The sequence below is a fragment of the Triticum urartu genome, chromosome 1 (genome assembly GCF_003073215.2).
Source record: "Triticum urartu cultivar G1812 chromosome 1, Tu2.1, whole genome shotgun sequence".
NCBI classification, from domain to species: Eukaryota; Viridiplantae; Streptophyta; class Magnoliopsida; order Poales; family Poaceae; genus Triticum; species Triticum urartu.
The window spans coordinates 480,625,328-480,647,586 of record NC_053022.1 but is presented as its reverse complement, the minus strand read 5'-3'; the positions used below and the strand labels follow the sequence as shown (position 1 = coordinate 480,647,586).

General features: G+C 44.4%; 2 protein-coding genes across 3 annotated transcripts; both read right to left on the bottom strand.

Moving 5' to 3' along the window:
• Positions 1–7,158: 7,158 nt before the first annotated feature.
• On the bottom strand, positions 7,159–9,755 carry LOC125520746 (laccase-12-like). 2 transcript variants are annotated; one of them, XM_048685761.1, is made up of 3 exons: positions 9,584–9,755; positions 7,763–9,263; positions 7,159–7,683 (listed from the first exon to the last, which is right to left on the bottom strand). In XM_048685761.1, exons 1-3 carry the CDS (start codon positions 9,692–9,694, stop codon positions 7,484–7,486), a joined length of 1,812 nt encoding a protein of 603 aa, XP_048541718.1. In that variant the 5' UTR covers positions 9,695–9,755; the 3' UTR covers positions 7,159–7,483. The 2 variants fall into 2 exon arrangements, with proteins under 2 accessions (XP_048541718.1, XP_048541709.1); XM_048685752.1 differs by having other exon boundaries at positions 7,159–7,643.
• A 5,388-nt stretch (positions 9,756–15,143) lies between these two features.
• Positions 15,144–21,438, bottom strand: LOC125520738 (ATP-dependent zinc metalloprotease FTSH 8, mitochondrial). The gene is made up of 8 exons (XM_048685740.1): positions 21,070–21,438; positions 20,768–20,969; positions 20,609–20,680; positions 19,995–20,128; positions 18,613–19,098; positions 17,643–18,410; positions 16,601–16,828; positions 15,144–15,944 (listed from the first exon to the last, which is right to left on the bottom strand). The coding sequence occupies exons 1-8, from the start codon at positions 21,130–21,132 to the stop codon at positions 15,459–15,461; spliced, it is 2,439 nt and encodes an 812-aa protein (XP_048541697.1). The 5' UTR covers positions 21,133–21,438; the 3' UTR covers positions 15,144–15,458.
• Between the last annotated feature and the right edge of the window lie 821 nt (positions 21,439–22,259).

Genomic DNA, 22,259 nt, shown 5'->3' with positions numbered 1-22,259 from the left:
TAAAGTTGCTAAATTTGACAACGGCTATAACATCATTATACAAGAATGTGATTAAAATGAGTACTCCCTCCGATCCTTTTTACTTCGCATATTAAATTTGTGACCAGTCAAGCTTTGTAAAATTTGACCAAACTTATATTAAAAAATGTCAACATCTATAATACCAATTATATATACTATGAAACTACATTTCATAATGAATCTAACAATGTTGATGCGGCATTGTGAATGTTGATACTTCTCTCTATAAGTTTGTTTAAAGTAGAGATAGTTTGACTTTGAACAAAACTTACATGCAGACTAAAAAGGACCGGAGAGAGTACTACTTTGGCCCCCGATCTCAATGAAAAAAAATGAAGTGACCAAAATTTCGGCAACTAATTAAAGAGCCAAACTGTTTGCCTCCTTCCCAAAAGGGAAATAATCCTAGCTACCGCAACTCGGCCGCTAATTATTGGGAGCAAGGACGTACTAGTACTTCTTTTCTCTTTTTAAGAAGAGCAAGGACGTACCACACATGGCACATCAATCTTGTAAATTAAAGCCCATCAAATGGCCCGGCAACGTCTCAAGGCCTTGCACGCACGCACGGCTGTCAACTGTCAAATGTCAGTGGTAGCCGGCCGGCGAACATGCACGCTTGCTCTGCGGCCGTATCGTGCACCAGCAAAGATTGGCGACTGCAAAGCTAGCTAGACGTATCGTAGTGAAGCCATCATCCAGTTACCCAGGCGAGGCGACCTATCAGTCAGTCTACAGGACAGCTTACGGCATGCGAAATTGCGAATCAACTCATGTTAGGAGAACAGTTGTATCCTATGCCTCGTAAGAGTTCAAGTCCCAGATTTGATATTGGTGCTCGCATTTTTCTGAATTGATTCCAGTCCTTCCGGCGGTATGCGTTCAGTAGTCGAGACGATATATAGGCTCGGTCTGCCGGAGGTGCTCTCAGAAGGCGTCTGCCACGACTTCATCAATTTTAGGTCGATCCAGTCTTTCGAAGATGCTCTCTGAATTGATTAGCCTCTTCTTTATCCAGTGACTGATCGATGTCATCGTCGCTAGAATAATACAACTTGGAACATGCATCATCGGAGGAGAGGAGTTATGAATGCATCCATGGTCCAGTGTTGACTAATGGGTCGTGGGTAGTCCTGGCCATGAACAGCCCGGCCCGAAAAAGCCTAACTTAGGCCCGGGCCTAGATTTTGAGCCCAAAGGCCGGGCTTGAAGAGGCCCGGCAGGCTTTTACACATGCAGGCCCGGCTTAGGGCTGATTTTCTAGGCCCGACGCCAGGGCCGAGCCAGGCCAGGGCCTACTTTTTGTGTCGGGCTTGGCTAGGCCCGGTCCGAAGCCCGGCCCGCTTCAAGGGATGGCCAGGTATAGTTGTGGGACAAAAGACCATTTACCCCAAATGTAATGTCCGGTGAGATCGTCCGGAGCGGCCGTCGCGTCTGCTGCGAGGTACCCTTTCTCCTTTTTCCTGAGCCGACGGGGCGTGTCAACTTGGTCGGCGCCGCAACCACCGAGCACGGCCTTGGACGGCAAGCGTGGTGATGAGCAGGGGTGAACTGTCCGGCCGGTCCTTTCTTATGCGTCCGGGGAGTGCGCGCGTTCCGCCGTACTACGTGAAGTGCTGACGCATGCGCGAATGCCAGCCGCCGGCTTCTCCTGGGTGCATGCGCGTGCGTGCATGGGAGGGAGTAGGTGAGAATCCAAGGTCGGCTAGCTACTTGCGTTGCTATGGTGGTTCGTCTACCTTTGTGGCAACTCGCCGTGGTCTCCCTTTTCCTCTTCCCAAGCATGATCCAACCACGAAAAAGACGCTTCAACGAACCATACACGACCACTACGGTACGTACGGTACGGTGATCATCTTACCAACATGATAGTTAATTAGGGGCACTTCTATTGGAGTGAGGCGTTTTGGCTCCTAGGCTCATCTGTACCTATGCTGAATAAAAAAATCAAAATAAATAGTATAAAAATTCAAAAAATTCCAATGTTTTTTGGCATGGTAGATAATTTGATGCGTGATGTCCACTTCAAATTTCAAATCATTTGAACATTTGAGTAGCTCTCGGCAAAAAAGACAAATTTGGAGTCTGTTAAAAAGTGTACTGTTCATATACTATTCTGACCCAATTTGTCTTTTTTGCTGAGAGCTACTCAAATGTTCAAATCCTTTGAAATTTGAAGCGCACCTCGTGCAACAAATTATCTATCTTTTACAAAAAAATTGGATTTTTTTTATTTTTTATGAATTGTTTCTTGACCAGGTGCAGATGACCCTTAGCTCAGAATTGCATATTCACACTTCTATTGTATACTAGTGCAGTGATCTAAACGCTCTTATGTTTCTTTACAGAGGAAGTAATTCTTAAAACCAAAATTTCTTCTTAATAGTTTAAAAGAACACTTGTACGTTATGTTAGACTTTTCATTCTAGGCAGGGTATCCGAAGGCACGATAGAGCAACATATTGACTTGGAACTGTGGCAGCGGTGCGTGCTCGAGGTGAAAGATGCGATATGATCGGGTGATGCCTAGGGTTCACTCCTCTTCCTCATATGGCAAGTCGGATAAGAAGGGGGTGGGGTAAACCCAATGTCAAGTCGCTAACACCTTGTCGCCCATCTCAGCCCGGCTCTCGGGAGCGTGCATTGCGAGCGACCGAGCGCACAAAATTATTGCTACATCTTCTCATTCTCTAAGGAGCTGTGTGAGAGTCTTTTTATGATATGTTTCACTCATCTCCCCTTAACTCTCCAAGTTTTTCTCTAAGTCAGATAGATGGTGGCGCTACTTCTCTGGCAAGGTTGCGTCTTCTCCGGCGAGGTCCGGCCTTCCATCTCGCTCACTTGGGAAGAAGGAAAAAGTGATTGATGCCAAAAAAAATTCCAGGCACCTGAAGTTTAGCAAAACAGTTATTTGTTAAACGGATTTGCTATCTTATAGTCGACTGTTTTTCAATTCGTTGTCAATCAAATCTCTGTCTGTTCGATCTTTGCTCTGAGATTCACGCTCGGTCTGCTGTTTTTTGTGTTGGTTTTTGTTATCAGGCACTGTTGGTTTTTTGTCTTTTTTGAATTTGGGAGCGGGGTGTCTACCTGTCTGGTCGTTCCCCTTTCTCATCCCTTCGCATTTGGATAAGGCAGAGAGAGAGATGTCGAGCAGAGGAAGAGGGGGAGGCGATTGCTTGCGTTCATGGCGATTGCGGGCTGCTCTGGTTCCTTTTCCTTGTCTCTCGCGCTTTGCCCATGCTTTTTTGTGGCCGTGTAGTTCCAGATCTGGTGATTTTTTGGCTTCATGGATCCGCGGCATGTGATTTTTGTGGTCCGCGGGATGTGCATGTCGATGTCGTGGTGTTCTAGTCCGCCATGGTGCCATGGTTGTTCGTGTGAGTTTTGGGAGGAGCCTGCAGTGCGCCTTGTGTAGTCTTCTGTTATTGTTGTGGGGCACAGACCAAATTCCGGGCCGATTGTGTTCTCGTTGTTGATTTGTAGGTAGGTGTAGAGAATAAGTTCTGCTGCTGTCGATGTGGAGGTAGCTTAGTAGGCTTTAGTTCCCAGTTGTGGATCCTGTAACTTGTCTCTGAAGGTGAAGGTGTGGTTATAGTCCCTGAATTTCTTCATGTTTGTTTACGTTTTGTCCCATGATGTTGTTCATTCTGGTGGTTAATGGACTTCTCTGCAGCTTGTTAGACCAAGGTTTTGTGTACCCTCTTGAATTTCATGGGTGTTAGACCAAGGTCTTGCAGAGGTATGTGCATGAGTTCCCATGTTCAATTTTTAACTCTGTTAGTTGCGCTATATGTTCAGTGCAACTTGTAATGTAGAGCTTCACTGCTATCTTATGTGCCCTATGTAGCTGTGCTGTAGTTATATTTGTACCCCCTATTTTTGCCCTATTTCCCATTTTGTGTCTTGCAATAAAGTACTGTGAAACTTGCCCTCCTAATTTTCCGTGTGGCTAACTTGTTCTTTAGTTATGCCTGTTTTCTCTTAATTTTGTCACTTTCTATCCTTTTGGTCACATTCCCATCCTTTTTTTCTGAAGGTGCCAAGGTGTTTTGTTCATTTTATCTCCTGTGTATATTGTAATGTATTTTCTACATTGTAATCCCGTGTATACTTACATTGTATTTGTTCATGTAATTTTCTCTTAATTACACTGTAATCCCATGTATGCATGTTGGAGTGTAATTTTCTCTTAATTACAGTTTATTTTCCTGTGTATTTTGTCTTGATTTTTCAATGTAATCCGATGAGTATAATTACTGCATAGATTGTCTGTGTTAGTGTAGTCTGATGCGTTATCACGGTGTGTAACTTTACCGTTAACTACCGCATAGTTACTCTGTAGTTGCACTGTAACCTGATAATTTTTTTACAGCGTTATTTTACCCATAATTACTGTGTAGTTTGTACTGTAATTTCACTGCAATTTGGAATGCCCATTTTCTGGTATAATTTGTATGCATAATTACCGTGTAAGTTGCACTGTTTTTACACTCCAATCCTATGCCCTTTTACAGTGTAATTGTACTCATAATTAATCCGATGGCGTTTTACACTGTAACCCGTTGCCCTTTTACAGTGTAATTTTACCCGTAATTACTTTATACTTTGTATTTTTATAGTTACAGTGTAATTTATGTACCCATAATTACAGTGTAATTACTGTAATTATGGGTAATTGTACAATGTAATTACTTTGTACTTTGTATTTTAATAGTTACAGTGTAATTATGGGTAATTGTATAATGTAGTTATAGTGTAAAAAGGGCAACCTGATGCTTTTTTTACAGTGTAATTGTACCCATAATTTATGTACTTTACACTGATCCGATGACGTTCTACACTGCAACCCGTAGCCTTTTTACAGTGTAGTTTTTTCATAATTACTGTGTAATTTGTTCTCTGACAGTGTAAATTTCTCTTAGATTATTACTGTAAATTTACACAGTTTTGCACTTAGAGTCTCTCTGAGCCCATTTTCTCTCTTGCTTTTCAGCTAGTATCTCAATGGGCAGACTATGGAAAGTCTCAGGCAAGGATGTTCCGCAAGTTTCTTCAGTTGAGAGTCCTGATTCTTCAAAAGATTCTTTCGTGCCTAATGATTTCGTTGATGAGAATGTTATGTCTTTGGTAGTTATCTTTGTCTTCTTTTCATTTTCATTATGTTTTTTTCTATTTTTCATTTTCTTAAGTGTTGTGCTTATTGTTTGAATTTTTCCTTTTTTCAGGATTTCTCTGCTGATGATGCAGAGTTTGATATAGCACTTTACAATTTCTATGTGAATAGTGTAAGTATTTTTCTGATCTAATTTTATTTTTTTAGGGTGATTTCAAGATCTTCCACCGCACGAGCTTGATTTATCTTCCCTTTCTCCTCGCTCCCCGGTGTCGCAGTTGGTTGTTTTGCTTGTGTTTGTTGCTTGTGTTTGTTCCAGATCTACGTAAGTTCATGTCGCCCTCTCGCCATCTGGTGCAGCCGCTGGTAGGTGTGATTGCTAGGTCCTCTATGGTTGTTGTGGTCGTCCCCCACACGCTCCTGTTGTAGTTTGTAGATGTAGCGGTTGTTTTCCCTTTGTCTCTGTAGATGTAGCATGGCGGATTTCTGTAGATATACCTGTAGGTGCTAGATTCTGTAGATGTAGCATGCGGGATTTCTATAGATGTTCTGCTCATGGTCTTGTAGGTGAGGTTCATGTAGATGCCTAACTCTTTCCTGCTGATGTCCCTGATGCTACCTGATGCTCCTGCGTGTTCTCCTGCTCATGTCATGATACTACCTGCTCATGTCAAGCTTTTTGTAGTCCATGAATTCGACTCCTGATTTGTTGTTGCGAGCTATTGGTGTTTAGTTCCTCTTGTACAATGTTTGTTTACGTCTATCAGGTATGAATTTTGAGTTTAATTTCAGTGTAATCTTGTCTCAGCCTTTTCAATGTTGTCAAGTCTTGTCAGTCGTTTTGATTGGATTCTCAGTGTTTTATTTACACTGTAATTTATGTCAGACTTATAGTGTAATTTGTCCCAACTTACAGTGTAATATCAGTATTGTAGTGTAAATTGTCCTAGTCTTACAGTATAATTTCTCTCAATTTTATAGTGTAACTAACCTGAGTTTTAGAGTGTTTTTTTATTGTAATTTCAGTGTGGTTTATTCCAGCGTTACGAACTTTTAAGTGTAATTTACCCAGACTTACAGTGTAATTTTATCTCAATATTGCAGTGTAGTTTGTACCAGATTTATAGTGTAATTAACTTTTCCAGTGTGATTTGAGTGAATTTTACACTGTTATTTGATTGTATTTACAGTATAGTTCATCCCAGCATTACAGACTTTTAAGTGTAATTTACCCATTAATTCCATTGCATTTTATCTTAGTATTGCTGTGTAATTTGTCCTAGTCTTACAGTATAATCTACATTTTATCTCACTATTGCAGTATAATTTGTCCTAGTCTTACAATATAATTTGTCCCAGATTTACAGTGTAATTTATCTTTTTTCCAGTGTGATTTCGAGTGCATTTTACAGTGCTATTTTGATTGTAATTACGGTGTAGTTCATCCCAGCATTACAGACTTTTAAGTGTAATTTACCCATCAATTCCAGTGTATTTTAGTGGTTTTATAGTGTAATTTGAATGTACTTACAATTTAATTTATCCCAACATTACAGTGTAGCGTATCCAATAATTCCAGTGTGGTTTGTTATGGGATTTTGAATGGTTTTTTCAGTGCATTTTTAGCCTGTTTTTGCACCCAGTTTGCACAGTAATTTTGTCTATTTTTAGTATAATTAAGTCCAGTTTTGTCAGTGTAATTTTGTCTATTTTCAGTGTAATTATGGGACTGCAGGCGTTTGCACCCAGCTTGTTGGCATGTGCTATGTGGTCCCTGATCAGGAGGGAGGTTTGTTGTCCAGGAAGAACCGGGTCAAATGTTTACCCGGTCCGTTTAGACGTTCTTTTTGCTCTTTGGTGATTTTCCTACTCATACAGGTGTAGTCTGTTGATTGGTCGGAAAATTTGACTGTTTTCGAATTGAAAAACAGTCAAATGTCAAATAGACAGGCCCTTGTTAAATAGCTAATGCCCATAAACTTCAAAAAATGCTCTCCTAATAGAGTGTGCAAACAAAATTTATCGTGACAATGAACATATCTAGGCTTTATTTCGAAAAATACACTGCAGATACATACAGATAGAAAAAAAAAGGCACACACAAGCTTTCGGTTACAACTTACAAAGAAGCCCAGCCAATGAAGAAAACTCCTCACAACACCGTGGCAATTAATAAAGTGCATACAACAAGCACGGCGAATCGCCTGAAAAATGAATTAGTGTAAAAAAGAACACATCACTATATTGGACATAATCACGACGAACTTGGTGGACACGCGAGAGCAAAAGCTTGCGGATAACAAAGTGAGGCGGAAGCGAAGCGATGAAGCGATCGACCAATCTTCTTCACCGACGATCGATCTTGGTAATCATGTCTAGCATTTCGGGAGATCCGCCGGCGGCGGCGGGAGCTTCTGGTTCGGAAGGTTTCCGTCCAGCACCAGCCACGCCATCTTCAGCCCCCAGCTCATGTGCACCTCCAAATGGCAATGCATGAACCATACACCTGCGAGAAGCAATGCATATGTCCATATGAGCAGTTAGCTTTGATCGACACAGTACATGTACATGCGCTAATGAATGAGGATTCAAGCTCCATGTATGCATGCATATGTGCGAACGGACCTGGGTTGTCGGCGCGAAAGCGGATGGCGACCCAGCCGCCGGCGGGGACGCCGACGGTGTTGCGCTCGACGGGGTCGACGAGGTTGAACTTGGCGGGGTCCTTGGCCGGGTCGTAGTTGCCGAAGCCCTGGCCGACGACGAAGAAGTTGAAGCCGTGCAGGTGCAGCGGGTGGCTCTCGGCGCCGAGGATGCTGGTGTCCTGCATCACCAGCTCCACGGCGGTGCCGAACGGCAGCACCAGCGCCTTGGTCCCGGTCATCACGTTCGTGTTGTTGGGCGGCGTGCCCGTGTAGTTGAACGGGCGCGGCGGCGCGAAGGGGAAGTCGGAGGCGTACACGCCCTTGGACATCCCGGTGTAGTGCGACTGCAGCAGCGCCGTGGTCGGGAGCACGAAGGAGACGTTGTTGATGGACGCCGCGAACCGGGCCGTCCCGTTGGGGCCCTGGCACGTGCTCCCGTTCACGGGGGAGCCCGGCGCGCACGGGTGGGTGCCGAGGCCGACGGTGAAGAGGAACTCCCGGTCCACCGCCTGCGGCACGGCCGCCGGGTACGCGGCGCTCGCCAGGCTGCGCAGCTTGGCGGTGTAGTTGGACACGGCGCTGGTGTCGTTGATCTGCGGCAGGGTCGGCCTGTAGATGGGCAGGCTCTTGCCGGTGGCGGGGTCATCATGCTCGTACTCGAGGATGCCGGCGACGGTGGTGTTGTCGAAGGTGCCCTGCGTGTTGGTGTAGGGGCGGGCCAGCATGTAGTACCTGGCGCCGGGGTAGGCCGGCTTGGCGGTGAGGAGCACGTTGCTGGTCTGGCCGGGCGCGATGATGAGGGTCTCGACGGCGAAGGGCTTGACGTAGAGCGCGTCGACGTCGACGACGGTGAGCGTGTGGTTTGCCACCGCGAAGAAGAGCTCGTCGTTGAGCGCGGCGTTGATGAGCCGGAGCATGTACGTCTTGCCAGGCTTCACCTTCAACCTAAACGTGTCCTTGGCCGAGCAGGCGTAGAGCGGGCCGGGGAGTCCATTCATAGTATAGGCGTCGGACACGTTAGGCCCGCCGCCGGTCCGCAGCGCCTGGGCGATGACGGCCTCGGTGTCGTTCCGCCACCACTCGCCGAACATGAGGGGCACCTCGGCCTCCGGCGCCGGGAACGGGTAGGGCACGCCGGCGGGCGGGAGGATGACGATGGGCCCGTGCACGGTGGCGCGGAGCCAGGAGATGTGCGCGTGCCACCAGAGCGTGCCCCGCTGCCCGACGATCTGGAAGCGGTAGACGTAGCTCTGGCCCGGCTGGATCGGGCACTGCGTGACGTAGGAGGGCCCGTCGTACCAGCCGCTGAGCAGCTGCCGCACGCCGTGCCAGTGGATGCTCATGTTGTAGGGCGAGTTGTTGACCACGTTGACCTCCACGTGGTCGCCCTCCCGCGCGAACAGCGTCGGCCCCGGGAACTGCCCGTTCACCGTCGCGATGCTCTTGGTGCCGCACAGCCGCGTCACGCTCGTCATTCCCACCTGCGTACGCGCCATGCATTTCGCCATTAGGGTCAGTACGTCGCCGGTTAGCCGCCCTGCATGCACGGTCGATCGGCACGCGTGCATGTCTGCTTGCAACAACCTCAATGATAATTGCAGAGCAGTGCAATTCACACGTAAAAGTTTGATGGAATTGTTACGTACAACACTCAACAGCAGACGGCAATCTAAAAGATCAACTAGTAGTACGTAAATGTTTGCGTAGGGATTTCACGTAGGAATAGGATTTTTTTAATAATAATTGATGTAGCTGTACACATGTACATATGCATCATGCATGTATGTATGGACACACTTACATCGAAGTGGTACTTCCTCGTCGTGACGGCCTGGGCGGCGCCCGGCGTCGTCGCGGCGCAGAGGACCATCGCCGCGACGAGGAGAAGGGACGGCGAGCTGGGGACGGCCATTGCTAGCTGCTTCCTCTCTGGTGTCGAGTGGGGCTCTGCTAGCTCTGCTTGGTGATTGCAATGGAGTTGCTCGGGTTCTCTATATATACCTGGAAAACCATTGGTCGATGAGATATCTATGCACGATGAGTGGGGCCAAAGCAACCAAATAGCTTTTGTTTTCCGTGCTGTTCAGTTACTTTCGACCGTTTGGTGGGTGTGCTTTGTGCTTGGATTTACGACGACGATGAAGATGAAGATGAAGATGATGATGATGATGATGATGATGATGAGCATGGGGGGCATGCACGCCGGGGTTGGGCTCGACGTCGCGGCTGGCGGCAGTTGGACGTACGGGGCTGGCCCATGCACGCATATTACATGGACTTGTAGCTTTGGAGTGTGGCCAACTTAAAGTCAACCTGCTGCTGATCTTCCATACCTATGAGCTGTGTTCTCTTGTTTAAGCTAGGCTAGACAACTACTGCTCTTGCTCGTTCCTTGCTTGTCACGCACGATTTGCTTCCGGCATGTACCAAGCACGGCATTTATAATACTCCGCCCAAAGGACGAACTCGAGGCTGTCGTGTTTATGTTATGTACATGCATTTGTGCTGTAGCACGTACTCCTGTAGGTAGGACGATAATTAAATGCAGGAATTCATCTCCCGTAATTATCGTAATATAAGGTGGAAAGACGTTCGTCCCACCGGTGCCTTTCTGTCTGACATGGAGTACCATCGAATGGAGCTATCGTACCATCTGTCGTCAAAATCACCGCGTCATGTCGGGGTCAACAATTATTGTCCTGGCTTTTGTTGTCCAGGCTCACTGGCGACGAGCTTACGTCGTTACCCTGTTAAGTGTGTTGTCTATTTGTTGTTGTCTTAACCTTCTTCACTGGTTGGTCTTGGTAATTAGGATGAAAATTCTTGTCCAGACGTTAGTCAAAAAAAAAATTTCTTGTCCAGACCGTTTCCGATCAGACATGGCAACGATGACATGAGGACATTTATCCTTCTTAAAGGGACTGTTGCGAAAGAAGATGACTCAGTTAATCTCATATCTTGTAATGATTCAGCAGTGGTTGTCTTTGTTCTACTCTGTTTAATATTAATTTAAAAATGATCGTATGCATCGCAATGATGAAAACGTCAGGGGTTCAACCTCCTTTTCAAAAGGAAAAGAAAATGGAAATATGTTTAGAAACCGAAGATATAGTTGATCAAGTAGAATACCGTAGTGTTAGCCTAATTGGTTTGACGCCAACATTTGGCAAAATCAAAGTTAATAAAAGCTGGCAACTTTTTATGAGTTTGGCAATGTAGTTGGTAGCCAACCAATCACAAGCCAAATATTGGCATGTCAACTTTTAGCATCGAACCAACTATATTGTATATCCACCAAGTAGGCAATTGAAAAAAAAAGTGCGATGAACAGAAGAGACACTAGTACATTGCCAGTTTTTTTTTCTAAAAAAAACAGGAGTACATTGCCAGTTGGCTTGTCTAGAAGAAATAATGGTTTGGTTTATTGACCAAAATTGACAGACGAGAGGTTTTATTAACAGATTCCTTTTGGCTAGCTCCCACCTAACCCTAATAGAGAGTGCGTTAAATCAGCAGGTTGAACTGAACCTTCCCTTTTGAGAAGAGACGGGAGGCGGACTGGGCGAGCTAAAGCTCAGACACGATCTAGCCGGCCAGTGACCGCGAGTGCACTGCACCTCCCGCTCCAAGGTCGGGTCCGATGCAACTTTTCCTCCAGCTAACCCCAACTTCCATGCCAAGCGACTGCACGCAAGCAACTCGAAAGGGGCTTCGTGAGCAGATCGGAGGGGAGGAAGGTGATACATGTTTGTCTGCTGCTGGTCCCGTGGCCGCGGCTTTGCGCTTTTGTGCTGTTGCAGACAAACATTCTGAACTCCCAACGGAGATGGATGGATACTGCGATCGGTCGAGAGAGGGACGGGGGCGGGCTGGGTAGATAAGGGTCCTGCTCCGTGTGCGTGATGGTTAGCCGGTACTCACACGGCCACGCTCGTGCCTTTTCCTCCTCTTCCAAGCCTCCTCTCCTCCCATGGGCTGGGGCTGGGCGGGCGCGGAAGGGGATGGCTGACCCAACCCAACCCAACCCAACCCGGCCTTGCTTGCTCGCCGCGCCATGCATCTTCTTCCCTTTTGCCTTTCCAGCCGCCTTTCTCCGAGCCGCTTTTCAGCGCGTGTACGTGCATGGAATAGATGCACAGTAGACGCAATCTAATCAGATTCAGATAGCGTCCGTCCACTACTATTAATACTCGACAACTCTTTTACTGGAGAACGCGTACAACCCCTACTTGGCTACATGTGATAATGTGGTGTCCAGCGAAGGTAGATTGACAGGATGCTACGGTTATGTTCCCTCATCATAAATAAAAAAGGCTATGACTACGCTGCATTGAATTACACTACTAGTCGGACCAAGTACATGGCTACTCCCTCATAATGTAATACGTTTTTTGATACTAGTGTAATACGTCTTACATTTTTGAGGGGAGGAACCAGTGTTAAAATACGTCTTACATTATGGGACCGAGGGAGTAGATACCACACACATCATCTAAAGAAAATAGTACCTCTGTGTTTTGTACCTCCAGCTCAAGATAAGTAAAACTTTCTGGAATGTATTTATTTTATGTATATCCAACTCATTCGGCTTGAGAAAGGGGAAAATATCCAGTGCTACCATGCACGGGATGATACACTGCTCCAGGGCTGCACGGTGCGTCGGGCCTGAAATAAATGGGCATGATCAAGTCACTGAAGCATTTATATTATATGGCCCTTTGAAACATTTGCATCTTGCCGTTAGAAGTAACATGTCTTTGCAAAAACACTTTAGCTACTTGCAAGTTGCCTGAATTTTAAATTTGGATCAGTCAATTTCTTGGCCATTGATTTTTGCTCTGAGATTCGTGCTGAGTTTTTTTTCTGGCTGTGCTGTTTTTGTGTTGGGCCTGGTTTTTTCAACTGACACTATATTTGGGTCAGTCGATTTGCTACTGGGCCGAAGCCCATTAACTGTACGTTCCAGCCTCCTCTCTTTCCAGTCCGTTTATTTTATGCTTTTATGCTTTTCTGTTTTTATGTATTTTTGCTTTTGTTTTTTGTTTTTCGTTTTTAGTTGATTTTTTGGGTATTTTTGGGATGTTGGGCGAATGTAAACATACACACATAAATAATATGCAATATGTGCGAAAATTATTATATGATTATTTTTTGCATACTATAAAAGGTGCAATTTTAGATTGAAGTTGTGTGCAAGTTTTTTTTAATTGTTATCTTTCTTCTTTAAAGGGTAATACTATTGCTACCGATTCATTGTTCCTTATTCCAAAAAAAATAGTTATTATTTCATTTTGTTTCTTCTTCAAGGGTAAATCCAATGCCACTAACTCATTCCTCCTAAGGAATTCTTTTTGCAAAAGTTCCACTATTATATGTTTATTCTTGTATATTTTTGAAAAAGTGCATTTTCTGAATATTGTGTGCAAATTATGTTGTTGTTTGTTTTACTTTTTAATTTTCTTTTCTTAAAGGCTAATACAAAACCTACTAATTTACTCTTCCGTAGTAACTTCATTATTTAGATTTATTTTATTTCTTCTTGAAGGGTGAGACAAATACCACTAATTCATTCCTACTTAGGAATCCTTTTTTTTGCAAAATTTCACTATTATATGCTTATTCTTGGATATTATTAAAAAGCGCAATTTAGGTGCAAACTATGTGCAAATTTTGTCATTATTTCTGTTATTGCCATTAGCTCATTCTTCCTTAAAAACTTCATTATTTTCATTTAGTTTTAGTTTTATTGTCATTTTTTCTATTGAAGGTTAATACTAATGCCACTAGTTAATTCCTTCTTAGGCGACTTCATTTTTTGTGAAATTTTCACAATAATGTGCTTAGTCTTTCATATTATAGAAGTGTTATTTCTTCATAAATTGTCTGTAGTTTTGTCATTGTTTTATTTTTTCTTAATGGTAATTCCATTCCCAGTAATTCATTGTTTCTTAGAAAATATTATTATTTTGATCGGAGAAGTAGGGACGCCATGGATCAAATACCAATGCTTAATTCATCTGATCTTTAGAAAAATTTCTACTTTTGCAAAAGTGTACACTATTATATGTTTATTCTTGCATATTATAGCAAAGCGCAATTCATGTTTAAATTTTGGTGTTATTTTGTTTAGTTTTAAATTTATTTTTCATTCTAATTAAAGTGTAATACCAATGCCACTAATTTAGCCTTCCTTTTAAAACTTGATTATTTCAATTAGTTTTTCATTTTGTTTCTTATGAAAGGTAGTACCTATGTCACTAATTTATTCTACCTTATAAAACCTCGTTAGTATGGTTTTGAAAAAAAAAATCTTTCTTCCGAAATATTACCAATGCCATTATTTTTATTTGTTTTAGTTTTTTGCACTTCATTTCTTCTTTAAGGGCAATATCAATGTCCCTAATTTATTTCTTCTCACAAACTTCTTTTTTGCGAAAAATCCACTACTATATGTTTATTCTTGCATAATATAAAAATGTGTCATTTCTGTGTAAATTGTGTGCAATTTTTTTCGTTATTTGTTTTATTCCTTTTCCTTTTCTTTCTTCTTAATTGATAACACCAATTGCATGGTAATACCAATGTCACTAATTCATTTCTTCTTAGGAAACTTCTATTTCCTGCAAAAGTTCCATCAGATGTTTCTCTTGGACCTAAGCACTAAACTGAAACTGCCATACATAATTAGATCCTTTATAAGCACTAGTACTGACAACATACTGGGTCCAGCTGAATTACATGGCCACGGAGGCGGGCGCGGGCTAGGTAGATAGATAGGGTCCTCCTCCGTGTGCCGGGTGTGCGTGATGGTTAGCAGGTACTCACATCACACAGTCACGCTCGTGTCTTTTCCTCTTCTTCCAAGCCTCCTCCCGTGGGAGACTGGGAGGGAGGAAGGGGACCCGGTTTTGCTTGCTCGCCGCGCCATGCATCTTCTTCCCTTTTGCCTTCCCTTTTTTCCCAAGCCGCTTTTCAGCGCGTGTACGTGCATGGAATAGATGCACAATAGATGCGATCTAATCAGATTCAGATAGCGTCCGTCCACTATTATTATTAGGTCGTTGTTTGGTAGCAGCAATGCACTCACTGGACAACCCTTTTTCTAGAGAACGCGCACAACCCCTACTTGGCTACATGTGATAATGTGGTGTCCAGCAAAGCTAGATTGACAGGATGCCACGGTTATGTCTAAAGGCTACGATTAGTTGATTACGCTGCGTTGAACTACACATAGGTTCCACTGTAGTACGAGCTGACTACTGTCGACCAAAGTACTTAGCTACTGTAGATACCAAACACATCATCTCAAGAAAATATAGTCCGTGCTTTGTACCTTTGGCTGAAGATAAGAAGGTTCTAACTCAGGTCGACGAAATCTTCTTTATAGTAAAATCATGAGAAATACAGGATCCGTCAAAAACGTCTGGCGACGCCAATACAAGCTCAGAGCATGAACCTCGACCAGCAGCTTCATCGTGCTGAAGAACAACAGGGCCACGCCAGCTGCGGAAAGCCTACTGCATCCCTTCCAGCTAATAGATAAAACCGGCATGGCTGATTTTTAGACGAGGGCGCTGATTTATACAGTTTTTTCTTCTTATGCTGCAACAACAAAACCAGAATCTATCGGATGAGAGCACGCGATGTACAGCGGGGTAGATGTTCGCCCTGGATCTCTACGTCGGCACGACGACGTCGGGAAGCGCGGCGGCCGGCCCGTCGTCGTCGGGCACCTCGGCGTTCTTGGCGGGCTCTGTGGTCTTGCTATCTTCGTCCTGGAACCCCTGCTTGAAGAGGTCGTAGTTTGTTAGCTCGGCTGCCTTGAAGGGGCGGTCTCCTAGTACCCTGGTCAGATCGTCCTGGTGGAGGACCTCCTTCTCCAGCAGCAACTCAGCGATGAGAGCCACTTGTTCCTTCTTCTCCGTCAACAGTTCAACTGTCCTTTTGTAGGCCTTGGCAACCCATTCCCTAACCTCGGTATCGATGATGGATGCGGTTTGGTTGCTGTAAGGCTTGTTCATTTCAAAGCCATCCCCCCGCTGGGGGAAGGATAGAAGACCAACCTTATCGCTGAAACCATACACAGCAACTTGCGCATATGTCATCTTTGTAACTTTCTCCAGATCATTCTGGGCACCAGTCGAGATTCTTCCAATCAAAACCTGAATAAAAGAACACAAACAAAGCCTTTCCATTAGTGCACTTTCATCGGCAATATTGTGAATAATTTCACAGCCATCCATGCCATGTATAGTGAGCAAAAATACAACACTACACGAGGCGTTGGCTTGATACAGGGGATATTAATTATGGCGTATAAACATGTATTTTATGCAGTAACCTTAGGTTGCATATCCATATTTAAAAAGAAAAGATGCCTGGACTGCATGTAGAATAAATGTCAACATACCATGCAGTGGTGTATGTCGAGAAACTCGTGATAACAGTAAAGTATTTTTTTTCGAAACGGATAACAGTAAAATATTTTGATTTACCTAGGCCCGTCAAATTGTGGTAACATTGTGCATATTCACAGATTCACCATAATGGAAGTGGTGAATGATTAACCTAACAACTACTCCATGCATGAATGGATGCATGGAGTAGAATTACTGTCTTCTGATCTTGTCAGATGCAGCACTCAGAAATGACCATGCATTCATTCTACTCAAAACCCACATATTCACTTGAACAGCTGCTTTAGTGATGGAGACAATCCACCAATGGAGCTAAACAGTACAGATTTCGAGGGTTGCAAACGAATCTAAGATATTTAACAAAAATCTTCATCACTAAAAATACATAGGGAAGGGCATACCTCCTCTGCAGCTCGGCCACCTAACGTCATGCATGTCATATCAAAGAGCTGCTCCTTTGTCATCAAAAGATTCTCATTTGGTACATACTGTGCAAAGCCTAAAGCAGCTGTTCCACGGGGAACAATTGTCACTTTCAGAAGAGGCTCTGCATGTTCTAAAAACCATCCGGCAACAGCATGCCCAGCTTCATGGTAAGCAACAGTACGGCGCTCCAGTTTGCTAATTACCTGCAATCAAGTGACATGTAGAGGCCAGAATCAACATCAAGGGAAATATAAGATATAACAAGTTTCTATACAAAACAAGTTGCATTGTGTAATAAACAAAAAAATGTAATAGCTAGGGCACTCCCATGTAAAGTGTACTGCAGACAATCCTCCAATTAATAAATTTGTGATCCAACTTTGTCGCAAAATGGAGCATGAGGCATGCCAGTGCATGTAGAACTGTAGGTTTGTGCCCTCTCTTGCCCTCGTTTATTTAATTAATTCAACCCCTCAAACATTTACTTAGGTTTATCGTATTTCCAGAGCACTTAGTTGACTTCTGCTAGAAATCGAGCTACAACATGTAGAACTGTAGGTTCGTGCCGCTCTTGCCTTTGTTTATTTATTAATTCAACATCTAAAACATTTGCTTACGAGTACCCACGCAAAAGATGACCGCTCGTATTTCCATTGCACTTAGCAGACGTCTGCTAGAAACCAAGCCACACTTTTTATTCCATGTTCTTGGCCCACCAAGAACATCATTGCCATTGTGCCCAGTCGATATAAACTATAAAAAGAACATCCTATTTGCTCACATGAAAGCATCATAAACAAAGTGACAGAGTAATGTGTGAATTTTCTCCACAAGAAAGTGTGTAAATCAGGCATGTATCAACTTTCTTAGGTTGCGTATCCGTTTGCAACAGTAATACTATTACGAGAAAGAAATTGGCAAAATTTACCCTACAACTTTGGTTTCATTGGTCGCAATGGAACATGAAGTGTTGCCCCTCTACTCACAAATGATTAAAATAGCATTCTATCATGTTACCTTGTTTCTCTTCTCTAAACCACCAATAATCCTATCAATTGCAGACTCAAAATGCTGCATTGTAATCTGAGTTTCATCGGTTCTTGCGGCAATCAAAGCAGCTTCATTACAAACATTCGCAATGTCAGCTCCAGCAAACCCAGGTGTCAAAGCAGCTAGCCTTTGTGAAAAATATGTTGGGTCATTGTCCAGTTTAAGTTTTGTAAGATATATGCGGAATATCTGATCACGGCCCTTTATATCTGGTTTGTCAATTGTTATCTGGCGATCAAATCTTCCAGGCCTTAGCAGTGCCTTGTCAAGGATGTCAGGTCTATTTGTACCAGCAAGAACAACAACACCAGCAGTTGTACCGAATCCATCCATCTCTACAAGCAGCTGGTTCAAAGTACTTTCTCGCTCATCATTTGAACCAGAAAAACCTCCACGGCCTCTCGCGCGACCGATTGCATCGATCTCATCAATAAATACAATACTGGGTGCACACTGCCGAGCTTCTTGGAATAAGTTTCTTACCCTGGATGGTCCAACACCTACAAACATTTCCATGAAATCGGAACCAGAAATGGACATAAAGGGCACACCAGATTCTCCTGCTGTAGCTTTAGCAAGTAGAGTCTTTCCAGTTCCAGGAGGACCTACAAGCAGAGCACCTTTGGGTATCTTAGCTCCCAACTCTTCATACTTCTTGGGATTTTTAAGGAAATGCACAAACTCCATTATTTCTTGTTTAGCTTCATCACAGCCTGCTACATCCTTAAAAAACACCTGCACAAACCAAAGAGAGGGAGCTGTCAGGGAGATTCAGCCAATATCGTGTAAACCAAAAGCTATGCTACTGCAAATCAAAACAATGGGGACTGTTGGAGCTCCAGAATCACTTTTCAGTAGACCTAAATATTTTAGTTGCCTCTTCAATGGAGTATAAAAGGAACATTAAGAGAATGATACAGAACAAGAAAGAACTAACCTTATTTTTAGAATTTTTGTCCATCTTTGTTACTGTTGCTTTCCCAATGTTAAAGATACCACGGCTACCCTTCCCAGGACCACCTCCAATATTAAATCCACTCTGCATCCTTTTCCCCATAAAATATAGTAGTCCAACAAGGAACGCTGTTGGGGCAAATCTCATCACTTCTTGGAACCAATTTACTTCAGCAACATAAGTTACTGGAACATAATCATGTGAATCTATACCCAGATTTTCCTGGGCTTCCTCTAACTTTTCTTCAAACGACTCAACACTTCCAATATTGAAGAAATACTTGTATTTGCTGGGAGCCTGTCTGCCTGGAACATCAACGGTCGTAATCTGTGTATCAGTATTTTGGCTTTGGCCGTTCGTCTGTGGTGTAGTCCTGACGTAGACCTTTGCCACTGATTTATTTGAAACAACAATACGATCAACCAGGCCAGGTTCCAGTAACTTGTTCTTGAATTCTTGGAAGCTTATCTGCAGAAATTACAAGTACAAGATCTTTTCATAACCAATAAACTAAAGATTATGCAACGTCCATACATTCAAAGTGAACAAATATAAAAATCAAAAATGAATGCCAAAATTATAATTAATAAAAACAAAAACTAATAGTTCTGAAACTGGCATTTGCATTCGAAGGTAAGAATAGAAAACTACTCCCTCCGTCCGGAAATACTTGTTATCAAAATGGATAAAAGGGGATGTATCTAGACGTATTTTAGTTCTAGATACATCTCTTTTTATCCATTTTGATGACAAGTATTTTCGGAAGGAGGGAGTACAAATATAAGGTGCACGTTAACATATCGCCACACCAGGTAAACATGTGTACAAGCAAGAATTAATTAGAGAGAACAACTTATAGAATTAAACATCATCTACTCTACAAAATAGTATATCATCTCTATGGACATCTTTTTGCAAGCATGCCGCCTCACATATTGCATATTGATCACAGTGTGCTACCTGTTATCTCGTGTAGGCACACATTACTTAAACATCTACAGAGAAAGGGTGGGTATTTTCTCTGCCATTTATCAAACCCATGAGAAGACCACATGGTGAGAAATACGGTCCTGCTATCTGCTGCTGCTTGTCACAATTATTGGTTAATAATGCTAAAAGAATCTCCAAATTTGATTGGAGGTGGCAGGTACAAACAGCTTGTATAGTCCTTTTATGGTAGCAAAAAAGTTTTCTATTTTCCTGGGGTTCTCGACACATGGTAATGATTTAGGGATTCGACAAAAAAGCAAATATATTTGACAACAGAACAAAATCTCGCAGAATTCTTTTTGTCAGAGTAAACATATTAGTGAACGGTTAAAAACACTTGATGGCCAATTTGGCTGAAAGGGGATGAAAACTACCTCCTTCTGGTCTGATGAGCTTGAAGACAAGGATGAGAACATGAGGCCTAAAAGCAATAGAGGTCCCAAGAAGTTCTGCAGCTGCTTGAAAGTACCATCCTGGAAATTCCATTGACCATCTGTATCGGATTCCTCTGCATATCAGAGAATTGCAATTTCATCACACTTGATGTTTTTTTTAGCTTGGAACATTTCATCACACTTGAAATTGGCAGAACTTGAAACTGACAAGTTAAACTACCATCGGATATGGTTGTGACCAATGCATTATCCAGTTATATCCTATTACCTTCGTCCCAAATTACTTGTCTTAGATTTGTCTAGATACGGATGTACCTAACACTAAAATGTGTCTACATACATCCGTATCTAGACAAATTTAAGATAACTAATTTGGTACAGAGGGAGTATCATTCCATTGTTACATCAAAACTGCCTAGCACTCATAGGGCAAGGAGATCATTGGCGTACATAGTTAACCCATCTTGTTGGCCAAACACATTCAGTAAGCCCACTTTGTTGATAATAGTGTGTCGTAAGTGAATAATTCGCTGGACTCAACACAAACTTCTCTACACGAACAAGATACACGGATGAGAAAGGCGGCGACTTACGCTTGGAATCCTTGTTGCTCCCATCCCCTTTGGGCGCCTCCTTCTTCCCCTTGGGGTAGTAATTCTCGTAATCTGAAAGCACAAAAGGATGCATATTTCAGCAGCGCCGGGAGACACGAGACCCAGACTGACCCAAAAACAAGGCGCGACGGCACTCACTCTTCTTAGAGCCGCTGCAGAAGAGCCTGCGGAACTGCGGGCTGGCGAGGAGGTACCTCCACTCCGAGGTCTTGACCGCGGCAGGGCTCCCCAGCGACGCCGTCAGGTACCCGCGGACGAGCCCCAGCGCCCCGGCGTCCCCGCCGTGGGCCGGCGGGAGCGGCGGTGAGGGCGGCGCCCGGAGCCCGCCCAGGGAGAAACCCTAACGAACGGCAGAGAAAAAAAAAGGTCAGACCTTTGTGAGCCTGGCCCACCCGGGCGCGCGGGGGAAACGAGAGAAGAGACGCGTCGCGGGGGCTTGCCTGGCGCGGGCGGGAGGAGCGCGCGGACCGGGCGGCGGCGCGGGCGAGGGAGGCGAGGCTCATGGCTGCTGCTAGGACCACGACGGCGCCGCGCGCATGGGGCGGGGGGATCCGGGCGGGACGAGCACGAGATGCGTTCCGCCGATGTGTCCTCCTTCTCCTCTTCTTGTTCCGATTGAGTGCGCCGTGTGGATGCCTGGACTGGAGGTGGAGGTGTAGGGGGCGCCGCGGCGGCGAGGGTGGGGGGAAGGGCTCCTGTTTTTTACCGGGGCGAGACCGAGACGGGGGGGAGAAAGGAAACGAGATGCGGCTGCGGTTTCGCTCGGCTCGACCGACGACGCGGTCACGGGATTGCCGGGGGTGGGTAGTGTGTGCTGCGTGGGCTCCTCCCGCTGGATAAGACCGAGTTTACCGGCCGGGTCCGTTCGGAGGGAGAGAGGCTGGCGTGGAGTCCCCCATCGATCAGATTCAGGATGTGGACGAACTTGTTTCCGATGGTCGCCGAAAAAGAAAGTCGTTTGTTTCCGGGCGATGAACCGCCTGCTTGTTCGACACTGCGGCCCAGATTAGTTTTTTGTTTCTGTTTACAATACGTATACAAAGGGAGCTGACCGCGAGATAGGACTCCAAGCAGTGGTAGAGCAACATAAATATCAGCTGCTTGATTGTGACTTAGACCGATCATATTTCTTCACCTTTTTAGGTGGGTACGAGAGGCGATGCGAGCTGAAACGTGGCAGGCCAGGGGTCCAACTGTTGATCTTTCTGAAGAAAGGAAAGTGGGAACGAGATACCCTTTTGCATAGGGCAATTCATCTAGAAAACGAGATAGCAGCATGTGACAGAGACAGCAGGATTGGTTAATCGGCCGCGTTCGATGCTCTCGCCACTTCAAGGATCCATCTTGTTCCCCAAGAAAGGCTGACGCTTAATTAGTGAGGCGGACTTGGTTTGCCGGGAATCAAACGCATGCGGCAGGGAGCGAAAATAGCAAAGCAGTGACGTTCCTTTGCCTCCCAGGGAGGCACAAGCAGAGCTGCCGTATCTGCCTTTTTGTGTGCGTGCCGCAGCTTTTTTAGGGTGTGATTGATAGGGTGCATGAGGGTAAAAGCTTCCAATCCAACCTATTTTTGCTTATTTGGTAGGGTGCATGGGCTCACCTGGCTATGCCCATCTGATGCAAAAAAGAG